The sequence below is a fragment of the Eublepharis macularius genome, chromosome 14 (genome assembly GCF_028583425.1).
Source record: "Eublepharis macularius isolate TG4126 chromosome 14, MPM_Emac_v1.0, whole genome shotgun sequence".
Lineage (NCBI taxonomy): Eukaryota > Metazoa > Chordata > Lepidosauria > Squamata > Eublepharidae > Eublepharis > Eublepharis macularius.
The window spans coordinates 72,474,417-72,489,872 of record NC_072803.1 but is presented as its reverse complement, the minus strand read 5'-3'; the positions used below and the strand labels follow the sequence as shown (position 1 = coordinate 72,489,872).

The window sequence follows — 15,456 nt, the reverse complement described above, 5'->3', positions numbered from 1 at the left end:
CTAGATTTACCATTCAAGCCAGAGAAGAATTCAGTCCTTTGAATGTTTGTCTCATACTCAGAGCCAAAGGAGGTTACACTTCATCAGCATCTCAGATCTTGGGATGAAGGGTGGAGTGTAGACCAGAGTCTACATTTATCTAACTGCTCTGGTGGTACTAGAGACAATGTCCAAGAAAAACTATACTTTCCCATACGTGATGTCCCCACAAAAAAGGTTACATGCCAAAGTTTTTAGTACTATACATAACTGTATCTGATGACATATGAGAAAAAACCTAGTGTTCCTTTCAGGTAAATATGGCAGAGGGTTATCATACAGACACTGAAAGAGAGGCCTATGTAAACATGCTTAGGATTTCACTGTATGTCACATTAGCTCCACCAACACGGGCTTATATGATTTGTGGACTGCATATTCATTATAAAGTTTTTAAAATGCAGCCAACAGAGTTGCCCATAAACCTTTTAAGACAACTTATTTCTTCTCAACAGGGCCATTGGGGTGGGAGCAGAAGTGCCTTTTGACCTGGGCCTCAAGTTCAGAGACAGGCTCAGATTTAGACAGTTGTTACTATTTTGGTATTTGATGCATTTCACACCTCGTCTCCACCTTGTACTATTTTTAAGTACAACTAGGGGCCTCAAAATCTGGAAGTGGTCTGGACCTCCCTGGACTTCTAAGAGGGCTTGGCTTTTATAACAACAGAGTTCAAATTACAAGGCAGTTCTTTGTACTTCAGGTCTATGATTCCGGGAAGTTCACTCCCCTTGTCACCTAGTAACTTATTGTCAACAACAACTCAGTGTTTCACTGCCTGGTGCTTATTTTTCAATAAGGTTAGGGTGTAATATTTTTTCAGGCTTAGTAAGAAGTAACGTGAGGATAATCTCTATAAACTGTTCTCTCTTTTTTGTAAAAAGGGAAACTTTTGTAAAATTATTTTCTGAGCTGGGCATGGAAGCCACAGAAGCCATCATGGAGAATGTAGATCAAATACTGGATCAGATCTGGCAACAAAACTTAATGTTAAGAGAGCTGCTTCACCAAAGTGAACATCAAAATGAAGAGAAAATAGTAGACTATAGTCTCAAACTGATGCCTCTCCTTCTGGATCTTGTCAAAGCCCTCAGCCAACAACTGGAGAGCACGACGAAGATTCTCAAAAACACTTGTCATTTGCTGAGTACAGTTCAGGAAAAAGGTTGGCAACAGATTCCAAGCCAAGGCAAGTGAAGCTGAATTTGTAAATCAAGAATGTCTTTACTATGTAGTAGCCAATGTCCCTTCTTAAATATACTCATAAATGAATTAATCTGGCAGCAACATCTATGTATAGAAGTATGCAAGCTGTTCTCAACCTTTTACAGATATCTCTAGCAGACAAGTTTCACTTTTACAAAGCTTCCACAGATATCAGTTTACTTAAGTTTCTTTAGGGGGAAGTGAGGAAGAGCCTTGGTTGTTGGCTGCCTGCAACAGCATCTGGGCTAAATTTACCTTTTTCTCCCTGCAGGTACTATAAAATTTGGTCATATTGGATGGGTTTTGGTTGTATTGGGGGGGGGCAGTAGAAGTAAGCCACTTTAAGTCCCCTTGGGGAGAAAAGCAGCTTATAAATACTTAAATATATATATTTAGCCTACAGCAAGGCATTTTGTGTGGAGCTGTGGACAGGTGGGATGGTGAGGATTCTTCACAATGTGAAATGCTTTTACATAATAAGCCTATAATTATTTTTAATTCAGTAAGTATTCGATTATTTGTGAAATCACGTATTTACATAATTTAAAAACAAATAATTGATAGAATAGTATAAACACTACCATTCAATTTGAAAATTTAATAACAATATATTTTTAAGTGTCATATAAGAACATCAGATTTGGGAACAGACCTTGATTCTGTGTCTTGACTCTTGAACCATCCTTCCATTTTCAAACACTGGGTTGGCGCCAACCTGCTTTTCTTCTGGTGAAAAGAGTAAGAGAGTGCACCCTTTGATCACCAAAAGGGCTTTATTGTGGTTCATATGACCTGCATCGACAACAGCCATGCAGGGTAGGAGCTATAGTAAACAGTGGAATTGGCCAAAATAAAGCAAAACCTGGCTGTAGCTAGTCCATTTGTAGGCTGGTAATGCGCTTTCAAAAGTCAAAGTTCCCTTTGTCAGATACAAGAAGTAGAAAAAGGAAGGAGTCCTTATAATCCAGGCAGAGGGTAGGAGGGGTATTGTACATTAGTGTCAGGAAGCTAACTATAACATATGTTGAAATTCGTTTGCTAAAGCAGGGATGTGAAGTACAAAAATGCAAGAAATCTGTGTGCGATCCCCAGGGGAATCCATTGTTCCAAATTTGCAAATAAACTCAATTTCAGCACTCTCCCGTTGTAATTTTCCTTTGAAGTTTCTCTGCTTGAGAACTGCTACTCTTGGGTCAGCAATGGAATGTCCTGGCAGATGGAGACATTCTCACACTGGTTTTTGAATGATGTGAGCTTTATAACAGATTCATGTCCTTTTGCAAACGGACTGGTCTGTTTATCCAATATAGAAAGTCGAATGGCACTGTTGATATTTGACGGCACATATAACATTGGATGTTGTACAAGTGAATAAGCCTGAGACAATATACCTAATGCTGTTAGGTCCAGTGATTATGTTGCTGGAGTGAATACCACCTAAAACTAGGATAGTAATAGATCCAGAGAAGTTAGCCATGTTAGACTGTAGTTGCAAAATAGTAAAGAGTCCAGTAGCACCTTTAAGACTAACCAACTTTATTGTAGCACTAGCAACAAAGCCCGTTGTGTGTGTGTGTGTGTGGGGGAAATACAACAGGTCTAGAAAGGGCAGGGCAGGTGGGCCAGGCATTGCTGCCTCCTCCATGCCCCAATCCAGTCAAGGGGAGGGCTGGGCGGTCAGGTCTGGCATTGCCCCTCTGCCACATCCCAATCTGGGCAGGGGGAGGGCAGGGTGGCTGGACCTGGCATTGCCCCCTCCCTAGTGCTCCAATCTGGGCTGGAGAAGGGCAGCAATGCCAGCTGATCGCAACGGGGAAGGGCTGGGAGGCAGGCCCTTTTCCTCCAGCTGGGCATGCCCCACACTAGCCTGGCTCAGTCAGGGCTGGGGAGGGCAGAGCTGACCTGCAAGCCCTTCTGAGGCTGCAGATGTTACCAGAAGTGGTCTCCTTGCAATAAATAATTTGTAGGGGAATTAGTAAGCAAGGAGGATGGCTATGCGAGAGGCCGGTAACCGCGTGGATCAATCACCAACTTTAACAGAGTTCCCTCCCCAAAGAAGCAGATGAGGCTGGTTCTTAACATCAAACAATAATTTTTATTAAAGAACAATGCTTCATGCACATACACACAAAATTACTGGGGGGAAATAATTACATACACACACACAGAGTCCTAGGAAACTTAGCCAGAAATTGGGAATAGAGAGAGGGAGCGAATATATCTACCTCTCCTGAAGAGTAGTCCAGTCTGCAGTGAAGAGAGAGAGAAGCTTCAAACATCCCACGTCCTTGGCCAAGAGAGCAAGAGGCTCAGAGCAAACCTCAAGGGAACAGCACTTGTGGATCCAGTAAGAGTGTACAATTTGAATGGGGCCAGGACCTTACCTTTATAGGTAAAATGCGCCCTGAGGTGGAAGAGCCCACCTAGCCATTAGAACAAAGGCTCCAATGGTCAGTTCCTGGGTTTAACAAAGGATTTGATTGCCTTGATGGGTAGCTGCCGGGGCGTGTGAATGCAAATGCAAAACTAGTTCTGGCACTGCACAAAAGGATAGTTTGCTGATGAAGTCCATCAGAGCTAAGTTAATGAATTTAGGTGGGGACTGTACTTTCCCAGGAACGACTGTATATACTTATGAATGTCATTTGATTAGCTCCTCAGTCATGGACAGGAGATCTCATCATAGGAGGAGGAAAGGGAATGTGCTAAGTGGGGTTGACTCTGTGAGACCTTTGTTGCACTGGATCCCTTTGGGGTCGGAGGGATAGTAAATCCAATCACTTCTCAATCAGTCTGCATTCCTGTGCAGCATTCCATGCAGGCCACGTTCTCCCGGGCAGGACTTAGCAACTGTTGGAGGCTCTCTAGTGGCCACACAGCAGCCATTTGAACTCCAGAGGCCTGAACGTATTACAAGCAGCCATATATAAAACTAGTATTAAAATGGAGGAGGCCAGGCTAACCGCTTACTCAGAGGCTTGCCAGGACTGCACCTGCACCAGGATAAATGGGTGAGTCATCTCAAACATGCTTATCCTTTTATGTAGTAAGATAAGCTTTTGAGAGCTGTGGTTCTCTAAAGCTTATGCTACAATAAAGTTGGTTAGTCTTAAAGGTGCTACTGGACTCTTTACTAAGATAGTAATGCTTCTCTCCGTGCTTCTAAAAGTTCGGATTGCTAACTGAATTTCAAGGAGATCTTAAGATGATCAGAAGCATACCGTTTATTTGTGGTTGCAGCTGCAGGTATCTGTTAACGATCCCAGTTCCTGGACACCCATTTGCCAGAACCCAGGTGACTGGAAGCTGATTGAGTCCAATGAACTCTGAATCATATATAAGGACTAGAGACTTGGGGGGAAAAACAGAAAATATGGGAGTTGGACATGCCTTTTAAAATTATTTGGTAGCATCAAGGAACAGGTAGATAGGACTGATTGGAAAGACACCTCGCCTTCCAAAAAAGCTTTTGACAAAGGATCCAGAGGAAAATAAACTGTTATGAGATAAGAAGACAGTTGTCTTATAAACTGATCACTGGTTAAAGAGTATGAAGCTGAGGGTAGAAATAAAGCCTTCCCTATGGAGAGAAGCAGGCTACAGGATCCTCAAAGGGTCAGGATTTGGACTGGTATGATCTTGAATCAGCTCTGAGGCAAATTTGTGGATAGCACTCAGTGTCTCAGGATAGTGGAAACTCAAGAGGCTAAACAGCATCTTTGCAAATTGGCAGAATGAACAATAAAATGATGAGTAAGGAGCTTAAATATAAGTAAGTGCAAAGTGGTGCAAACTAGGCCTAAGTCCTAACTTGGCATGTAAACTGAGGTGATGTGAGCTGGCCTTGACTTCTAGCAAAGGGCTTCTGGTGAACGGAGTATTAAACCATCTACTATTGCATGTCTGGGTGGTCAAAAAAGGCAAATGCCATTTCAGGAATTATGAGGAAACAGGTCAAAAAATAGCCAATATTATAATGCTTTTGCATAAATATAAGTTATAGTTAAATTTGGATTACTATGCAGTTCAGTTGGCAATAGAAAAGCATTTCTGTGAAAAAAAGGACTCAGTCTGGCTCACGCTATTGGTCAAGCATAATCTGTATTAGTTTTTTCATATTCTCCAGAGCATGCTGTCTCCTTTTTCAATAAAATACAAGACCTCCTTCCTTCCTCTTCTCTGTATAAAATAGCAAATGAAGAGATGAAGGAGGGGAACAGACTACTCCATCGTACCGTGAAACCGACTGCCGAGGTCAGAAAGGCAAGAAAAATAAGCCCTTCAAAGTTCACGCCGTTCTGACTTTGCTTGTTTAACTCTCTAATGTTGTGTTGAAAGTTTTGGTTCCATCCATGCCCATAAACGGACTCCCAAATTACTGGAAGAACGTTACGTCTTGTGAGAACATATCCAGAGGATCTTGTTTGTACCATTTCTGAGCCCTCTGTTACATTCTTGCATGAACTTTGTGGGTTTATTTTTCTTCCCTTTCTGACCTCGAAAGCCAGTTTTACAATATGATGGAGTACTCTATTCCCCTCCTTCATCTCTTCATTCGATATTTTATACAGAGAAGAGGAACGAAGGAGGTCTTGTATTTTGTTGAAGAAGGAGACAGACAGCGTGCTCTGGGCGATAAATCTAGGAGTGGGATCACTTGTCAATTTCTTGCTAGAAGGGTAAAAAAACCTTTGCCCAAGATCTCAGAGACCTGCTGTAAGACAGCATTGCGGGAAGGATGCACCATTGCTCTGACCCAGTCCAGAGCAGCCCCTCATAACTTTGGTTAACTTTGTTATAGAGGAGCAAAGCTTGTCTGGCTATCAACCATGATGTACCTGGAACTTTAGTGAATACGTTTCTTGTAATCCTTTGGTCAGAACATTTCAGAGCAAAAGCACACAACAATATTAGGTTCCAGAAATATTTGGAGATAGTCAAGTACCCTTGAGAGGCTAAATCTGAGCACAAAAGTCATGTATTAACTTTTATTAGGCACAACCAAAATAACACTGAGCAGTGTGCAAGATCTGAGTCTAGTAGCAAATTACAGGTACCAGTGGACTCAAATCCTGCTGTTCCACTGCAGACCAACATGGCTATCCACCTAAAACCAAACAGCGTGGAAATGTTGGTGTTCGCCGGCACTTTGTTTTGCAAGCATCCTATGCAAAATGTTGGGCGAGTATGCAGATTTAAAATTAAATTGATGTCAGTGTGCTGCCCCCATCTTCTGGGAGGGAGGCAAGAAGCCAGGTGCGCTCGTATGGCTGGCTACCATCTGGTGCAGCCCCCTTCAGGTCGAACAGGGTGGCTGGAACAGGGTTGCCAGCTCCAGGTTGTGAAATTCCTGGAGATTTGAGGGGTGGAGTCTAGAGAAGTCAGGGTTTGGGAAGAGTAGGCCCCTCAACAGGGTTAATGACAGATTCCACCTTTCTAAGTAGCCATTTTCTCCAGGGCAACTGATCTCTTTGACCTGGAGATCTGTTGCAATTCCTGGAGACCTCCAGCCACCACCTGGAAGCTGGCAACCCGAGGCTGGAGCCACAGGAGCACTGCTGGAGACAGGGGAGGTACACAGCCTGGCACATTCATACAAGCTGGCAGCTAACCGCTTCAGCCCCGTTTGGGACCTAACCAGGTGGCTGGAGGCAAGGGGAAAGGGAGGGAGAGGTGAGGGCAGTGGGGCTAACCAGGTGGCTGGCAGGCATGCAGCATGCAGCGGGGTGGGGGTGGGGAGGAGAGAATGCAGGCAGGAGAAGGCAGGCAGGAGAAGGCAGGCAGACACGGGGTGCTTGTCAGTGGGGCAAACCAAGCAGCTGGCAGGCATGGAGCATGTTGCAGGGGGTGGGGGGAGGGGAGGGGAGAAGGCAGGCATGGGGGTAGGGGAGGGGGAAAGGGAGGCAGGGAGAAGTTACACAAGAAGAAGGCAGGCAGGAGAAGGCTGGCAGGCACCAGGGCATGGTGGGGTTGGTGGTGGGCTGGGGAGAAGGGACCGGGTCTGTAGGTGTGGGGGAGGGGAGAAGGCAGAGGGTGTTCGATTAGGGACCCCTGGGGCGAGTTTGCATAATCCCGCCTAACGTACAGCCAACCCTCACTTGACGTAAGAACGCTCCCCCTGAAATATACATGCTATAGGAAGGAGCCTCCGCACAGGGGCTCCCCAGAGCAACAAGCTGGAAGGCTCGCTTAGTGCCCTGGGACTCTTCGTTCGAGCCCCGCCTGATAGGTAGTGCTGGCAGAAAAACACCCTCCCTTTTCCCTCACTTCGCTTCATTTATTTTATGTGCTGCAACAAACTCAGGAGACCTGTACGTATACCCACAGGTCTCCCCAGGATATTCTCGCCACAAAAAGGAAAGGACGGGAGATGAGGCACCTGGCTACTCTGTGTTTGCTCGTGCTGGCAGGCACCCTAATAGAGGGACGCCCGTCCAAATTAATGCCCTACCCCCACTGGAGATGTATCAATACATTAGCAGAGAATGAAATGATGGTCTGCAAGGTGGTGCAGCAGAGTAATATGACAATCCCTACGGATCGCACCATCTTCCGCAGTTGTGAAGAGCAGTGGATCCGACCCCCAGAGCTTGTTATATTATGTGTGGGAGTACAAACCATGTCCCAAGAGCTAGTGTGCTACTCGCCTACCGATACAGTGTCACCACTCGCCCCGATCCCGTGCCTACACCTCCCCCGCATCAGGCCAGCCCCCACCGCAGTCCGGGTGGTAGGCAGATATACCACCCCTGCCAATCCTGAAACCTCGCCGTTTATCACTGAGGCTTTCGGACCATACTGTGAAGTTATCCTAGTGTCGGCCGCAGTATGGAAGGCAGGAGACCCCTTCAGAATGACCATCCTACTAGGCACCACTACCACCGAACCTGCATCGGTCACCGTCATGCCCCCTTCTGGCACGGTTCTCTCCTTTGCTATAGAGCGCTGGGAGAACCTGACGTGGATTGTAAAAGAGGAAGACCTAGCCAAACACGGCCCGCCTGATTGGATACTGGTTCAACAGACGCCCGAATGCCAAACCAAGCCCCTAGTAGAGAAATTTCACCGGCTTGGGCTGCTCTTTGTAAATTTGACTCATGAACCAGGCAATTATTCCCTGCTGATCCGGACCCAGGAGACCCACGCCATCCAAATTGACTCCTTGATTGCTAGCAATGAACAATTGAGACAAGGCGGCACGCATATAGTGGGCTCCCATGTTTTGAAAACTGACATTTGAGAGAGAGTTCTAGTCCGCCCGCAAATGTCTTTAAAGGAGATCCGCATAGACTTAGCTGAGCTAAATATAACCCAGAGGCTGCCGCAGTGCGCTCCCTATCTGGAGGCCAGTAGCAAGGGTTGGAATGCATGGTTACAGCTGTGGATCGATCCCCCTCCCCCTCTCTCGCGTGCCAGACGAAGCATTGCCGACTGGACTGCTCCTGCAGCTGGAGGCTTAGCAATTATGGATTCGGTCAATATTGAGACTCTCGCAAATAAGTTTGCCCACGTCACGACTAGCATCTCAGACTTAGGTAAACCAGTGGTGCAGTCCCTAAATTCCATTTCAAATGGGCAACACGAGATCAGCTCCATTTTAGTTAACTGGGAGAGCCAAATTGAAAGAGATTTTTCTCTGCTGCTCAAGGGAACGCAGTCCTTTGAATGCAATGTGTCAATAGCCATGGCATGTATGCAAGCCCAACAATTAAACCAGGCTGTGGCCATGGGGCTAATTCGGCAAGCCACGGACGGGCACTTGCCCCTGGAAATTAAAAGATTGATTATGCCCAGATTGTCACCCATTGAACTGGAGCTTGAATCCTGGTGGTCCCTTGTAAATTCCTCATTCTCACCAACCACCCAGGAGCTTAAATTATTTCTATTAACGGTCAGTGCGCACGAGTCATTCCATGTGTATCCAGTGGTGCCTCTGGGACTCCAGGTCAGCGACACCAAAGTCCTCTATGCCCGCCACCCCAACCATTGGGCCCGCTTCACCCCGACCGGATGGCAGCTCGTCAGCCTCCGAGGGTGCCAGCATCGAGCCCAGACCGGCTTCATTTGCCAAGACCAAGCCTTCGCGCCACATCACCCCTGTGTAGCCCCACAAGTCAACGCCTTCAACGAGTGCCCCTTCGAGGTAGCCTGCGAGAACAGCTCCACTGTGGTCTATCTTGGAAAAGGATGTGCCTGCGTGCGAACGGCCTGCGACTTTGTGATCCTGAACTCGTTCCATCTTAAGCCCGTGATCCTGGGGGTGAATCGCTGCTTCTGCAACCTGTCTTCGGTGGCAGCCTGCGACTTCATCTACACGGTACCGGTCTGGATCCAAGAAGAGATCCTGGTGGCACCCTCCATCTATCGACATGTGAAGCCCATCTCCCTCGGCATCGGTCTGGAGCTAATCCGCAAGCTCCTGACCCATCCTCAGCTCCATCGTACCCTCCAGAGCATCCAGAGGGACGGGAACACTACTGCTTTGGTCATATCCCACAATGGTAAAGAGATCCTGGACCTGGCCCAACGGATCAAGACCACCGGGGAGCACTTGTGGTGGGAGACCCTCTTTGGCTGGAGCCCCACTGCTACTGGAATTTATAATTTGGCTTTGCACCCGATCGTTGTTATTTTGGCCTTCCAAGTTCTGTTGTGTGCCTCGCTGCTTTACCTGGGCTGTTGGAGCCGCCGACAGCTCCAGCAACTCCAGATGTCCCACCGCTTGTATCATTAAGAACATAAGAACATAAGCAAAGCCATGTTGGATCAGGCCAGTGGCCCATCCAGTCCAACATTCTGTCACACACAGTGGCTAGAAATCCAGTGCCATCTAAAGGACTGTCAGTGAGGCCAGGACACCAGAAGCCCTCCCACTGCCTTCCTTCCAGCACCAAGACAACAGAGCACCACCTCCCCACAAAGAGAATACCATCTATCTCCTGTGGCTAATAGCCACTGATGGACCTCTGCTCCATATATTTGTCCAGTCCCCTCTTGAAGCTGGCAATGCTTGTAGCTGCCACCACCTCCTGTGGCAACGAATTCCATGTGTTTATCACCCTTTGTGTAAAGTAGTATTTTCTTCTATCTTTCTAACCCGACTGCTCAATAATTTCATAGAGTGCCCACGAGTTCTTGTATTGTGAGAAAGGGAGAAAAACACATCTTTCTCGACCTTCTCTAACCCGTGCATTATCTTGTAAACCTCTATCATGTCTCCCCTCAGTCGTCTTTTCTCCAGGCTAAAGAGCCCCAAGCGCCTCAATCTTTCCTCATAGGGAAAGTGTTCCAACCCTTTAATCATTTTAGTTGCCCTTCTCTGTACTTTTTCCAGTGCTATGATATCTTTTTTAAGGTGTGGCGACCAGAACTGTACACAGTACTCCAAATGAGGCCTCACCATCGATTTATACAGAGGCATTATGATACCGGCTGATTTGTTTTCAATCCCTTTCCTAATAACCCCTAGCATAGCATTAGCTTTTTTTATGGCAGTCGCACACTGTGCTGACGTTTTTAGTGAGTTATCTATCATGACTCCAAGATCTCTCTCTTGGTCAGTCTCCGCCAGTTCAGACCCCATCAACTTGTATTTATATTTTGGATTTTTGGTTCCAATGTGCATTACTTTGCACTTGGCTACATTGAACCTCATTTGCCACATGGATGCCCACTCTTCTAGCCTCGACAGATCCCTTTGGAGTGCCTCACAATCCTCTCTGGCTTTCACCACCCTGAACAATTTCGTGTCATCTGCAAATTTAGCCACTTCACTGCTTAATCCCAATTCCAAATCATTAATAAACAAGTTAAAAAGCATTGGACCCAATACCGACCCCTGTGGCACCCCACTGCTCACCACCCTCCACTGTGAGAAGTGCCCGTTTATGCTCACTCTCTGTTTCCTATTAATTAGCCAGTTTTCGATCCACAAGAGGACTTGGCCCTTTATCCCATAGCTACTGAGCTTACTTAGGAGCCTTTGATGAGGAACTTTGTCAAAAGCTTTCTGGAAGTCAAGATAAACAATATCTATCGGGTCTCCCTTGTCCACTTGTTTGTTCACTCCCTCAAAGAACTCTAACAGATTGGTGAGACAAGATCTTCCCTTACAGAACCCATGCTGAGTTTTCCTCATCAGCTTTTGGTCATCAATGTGCCCACTAATTTTATTTTTGATAATAGTTTCCACCAACTTACCCGGTATTGACGTCAGGCTGACTGGCCTGTAATTTCCCGGATCTCCCCTGGAACCTTTTTTAAAGATGGGGACAACATTAGCTACCTTCCAGTCCTCAGGAACAGATGCAGAGTTTAATGACAGATTACATATTTTTGTGAGGAGATCTACAAGTTCACACTTGAGTTCTTTCAGAACTCTTGGATGTATGCCATCTGGGCCCGGTGATTTATCAGTTTTTAAATTATCTAGCAGTCGCATAACCTCCTCTCTCGTCACCTCAATGTGACTCAGGTCTTTCAAAACCCCTCCCAAAGTCAGTGCTTCCGGAGTGGGCATGCACTTCTTATCTTCCACAGTGAAGACAGAAGCAAAGAACGCATTCAGCTTCTCGGCCATTTCCCTATCACCCTTTAGTAATCCTTTTACGCCTTGGTCATCCAAGGGCCCCACGGCCTCCCTAGCTGGTTTCCTACTTCTAATATATTTAAAGAATTGTTTATTGTTTTTCTTTATGTTCTTTGCAATATGCTCCTCATATTCCCTTTTTGCCTGTCTGATCACAGACTTGCACTTTTTTTGCCACAGCTTATGCTCCTTTTTATCAACCTCACTCCGACTAGTTTTCCACTGCCTAAAAGAATCCTTTTTACCTTTTACAGCTTCTATTACATTGCTTGTTAACCATGCTGGCCTTTTCCTAAACCTATTTGTGCCTTTCCTAACCAGCGGTATATATTTAATTTGAGCTTCCAGGATTGTAGTTTTAAATAGTCTCCAAGATTCCCCAAGTGTTTTGACCTTTTTTACTTTCCCTTTCAGTTTCTTCTTCACGTACCCCCTCATCTCAGAAAAGTTACCCCTTTTGAAGTTAAACATGGCTGTGTTGGTCTTATTTGGCAATTTCCTATTTATACATATGTTGTACTCAATAACATTATGGTCACTGTTCCCAAGTGGTGCAATCACATTTACATCTCTCACCAGGTCTTCAGCATTACTGAGGACCAAATCCAGGATCACCTCTCCCCTAGTAGGTTCTGTAACCATCTGTTCCATAGCACAGTCATTGAGACAGTCTAGAAACTCACTTTCTCTCCCCCGATTCGAACACCCATTGGCCCAGTCAATGTGTGGGTAGTTAAAATCACCCATTACAACACAGTTTTTTTGTTTAGCAGCCATCTTTAATCCTGTCATCATTTTATAATCCTCCTCTATTTTCTGATCTGGAGGGCGATAACAAACTCCCACAGTTAAGTTTCCATTTGGGCCCGTAATTTCAACCCATAGCATTTCCAGAAGCGAATCTAATTCAGTTACCTTCTCAATCTTACTGGAATGTATACCTTCTCTGACATATAGAGCCACCCCACCACCAACCCTTCCCTCCCTATCCTTCTGATATAATTTATATCCAGGAATCACCGTGTCCCACTGATTTTCCTCATCCCACCAAGTTTCTGATATGCCCACAATGTCTATGGATTCGCCCAACACTAAACATTCCAGCTCCCCAATTTTACCTCGGACACTTCTAGCATTTGTATATAAACACCTGTAACTTCCCCGGCACACTTTGCCTCGAGACGTAGTTAGGTCATCTGCACTGTTTGTCTCCATCTCAGTTGACAACTCTAATCTATCTCCCTGTAGAAGTGTTATACCTAGCCCTTCATCTCTCTGAGATGAACCATCCTGAACCAGAGACACTTTATCTCTTGTCGGCTTTCCCCTAGCATTTAGTTTAAAAACTGCTCTGCCACCTTTTTGATTTTAAGTGCCAGCAGCCGGGTTCCTTCTCGGGACAAGTGGAGACCGTCTCTCTTGTACAGCTCCCGCTTGTCCCAAAAAGAATCCCAGTGCCTAACAAACTTGAACCCTTCCTCCCTACACCATCGTCTCATCCACGCATTGAGACTCCTGATCTGCGTTTGTCTCTCTGGCCCTGCGCGTGGAACAGGTAGCACTTCTGAGAAGGCTACCTTGGAGGTCCTGGCCTTGAGTCTCCTGCCTAACAGCCTAAATTTTTGTTCCAAGACCTCACGACTGCATTTCCCAACATCGTTGGTTCCAACATGGACCACGACCGCTGACTCTTCCCCAGCACTATCTACCAGCCTATCTATAACACGCGTAATGTCCGCTACCTTCGCACCAGGCAGGCAAGTCACCATACGGTCAGAACGCGGTTGTGCCACCCAGCTATCTACTTGTCTAAGGATCGAATCACCAACTACCAAGAGCCTCCCTCCCGCCCCACCCAGGGATGGTTCCTTGATGCGAAAGGAAACCTGCTCACCAACTGAAGAAGAGGTCCCTTCTGAGGGCATGTTCCCCTTATCCTCAATACGGTGCCCTGATTCCACAAGATCCTCATTCTCCTTGACAACAAGAACGCTGCCATTTTTAGAGTGGGACACATCTGTCCTGTCCCTGAGAATCTTGTCCTCGTGCCTATCTAACTGTCTCCGCTTCTCCAGGTCAGCCACCTTGGCCTCAAGGGTACGTACTCGTTCCCTGAGAACCAGGAGCTCCTTGCAGCGAGCACACATCCAGGACTTCTGACCAGAAGGCAGATAGTCATACATGTGACACTCAGTGCAATACACTGGAAAGCCCCCAACCCCCTGCTGGCATTCTGACTTCATTATTCTGTTTTAGGAATAACACACTAAGAGGAAAGAAAACGGCTATGATCCCCCGGCTAAGAGCCACAGGCCAAGAGCCCTTTAGCGCCAAAGGCTCGCGCCCCTGCCCAGCAGTTGCCTTTTCAATGCAAAAGGTCACTTCCTGCTAAGCACAGGAGGTGAGCACAAAGGGGGTGTGTGGCTTGTACTCCAGCAACCCCCAGCAGCCTTACAAACACACTCACCCTCAAACACAATCAAGCCCAAACACACTCAGCCTCAAAACTACACTCAAATCAACACAAAACTACACACAAAAAGCCCCAAAGCTAGAGAGGACCACCCTTAGCTTCTCAGCTTAACCCACCACAGCCAAGAAAGGCAAAAAGCCCTTACCTCCTCTAGCAGCTGCAGACCATGTGCTCCTGAGCCCAGGTGACTCTGCTCTCATTACAATCCTGAACTCCTCCTGCCCTAACTGTTGCCCTCGGTGGCCTATTTTATCCTTTGCTTATTCTATTGCTTATGTCATTATGGACTGTGCTTGTGTATTTATGCTTACATGTATGGACTCTGAACCGGCCCCATGGACGCTTTGCTGCCGGACACCGCTCCGAGGCCCTCTTGTAGACTAGGGGTGGACGTATTTCTCCGCCTCCCGACCCACAGCTCGCCCCCGGATGACCGCCAGTGGCGCTACCTCCATGAGGACTAGGAACTGTGTGCCTGAAGCCCTTCTCGCCGCCCGCCGACCCTGCTCTGCGGATTGACGCGGACAGCAAGGGGGGGTGGAAGGGTGTTTTGGGACACATGGACTAAGCTTGCTTGTTCCTGTAAATACGCAACCCAGTCCAGCAGCTGTACTGCGGACTGAGCCGTCTGTGACCTTTGCCGCTCGGTTGTTTTTAGTTCCCCATGAATTTCTTTCCATTGCCTTTCATGAATTTCGCCCCTATGAATTTAGCCCCGAGTTAACCCCTCACGCTGTCTATTGCAAGTGCGCCTATGATCCTCCCATGAACTGGGATCTTTTAATCACCCCCTATCAACTTTCTTCCTATGAATTTCTTTTAACTCTATGAATTGTCCCTTTAACCGGACTCCCTCCGCCGCATTGATTTTAACCTATTTACCAGTTTATGAATTGGGTTTTAACCAGGACCCCTCATGAACTGTCTCTTCTAAAGATCATTTATCTCCCATGAATTATTGGTTTTAAGCTTTATGAACTTGGTTTTAGTTCGGCTGTATGGTCTTTTAATTGCGAATTTTATTTTTCTGCCCCCATGAGCCCTTCCGCCGCCTACCCTCATGAATTGTTTCCTTGCACTTGCTTTTATTATCACTGCTTTGAATTGGTTTTACTCTCATGTGTATTGCTTTTAATCACTTGTGGAATAT

At 46.5% G+C, this 15,456-nt stretch overlaps 1 protein-coding gene across 1 annotated transcript in view; it reads left to right on the top strand.

Moving 5' to 3' along the window:
* The first annotated feature begins 859 nt into the window (after positions 1-859).
* Positions 860-15,456, top strand: part of DTHD1 (death domain containing 1) — an 86,697-nt gene continuing 72,100 nt past the window's right edge. Inside the window, exon 1 of the mRNA XM_054997287.1 lies at positions 860-1,228. Coding sequence (XP_054853262.1) covers positions 958-1,228 — 271 coding nt within the window. The 5' untranslated portion in view covers positions 860-957. The remainder of the gene's footprint in view (positions 1,229-15,456) is intronic.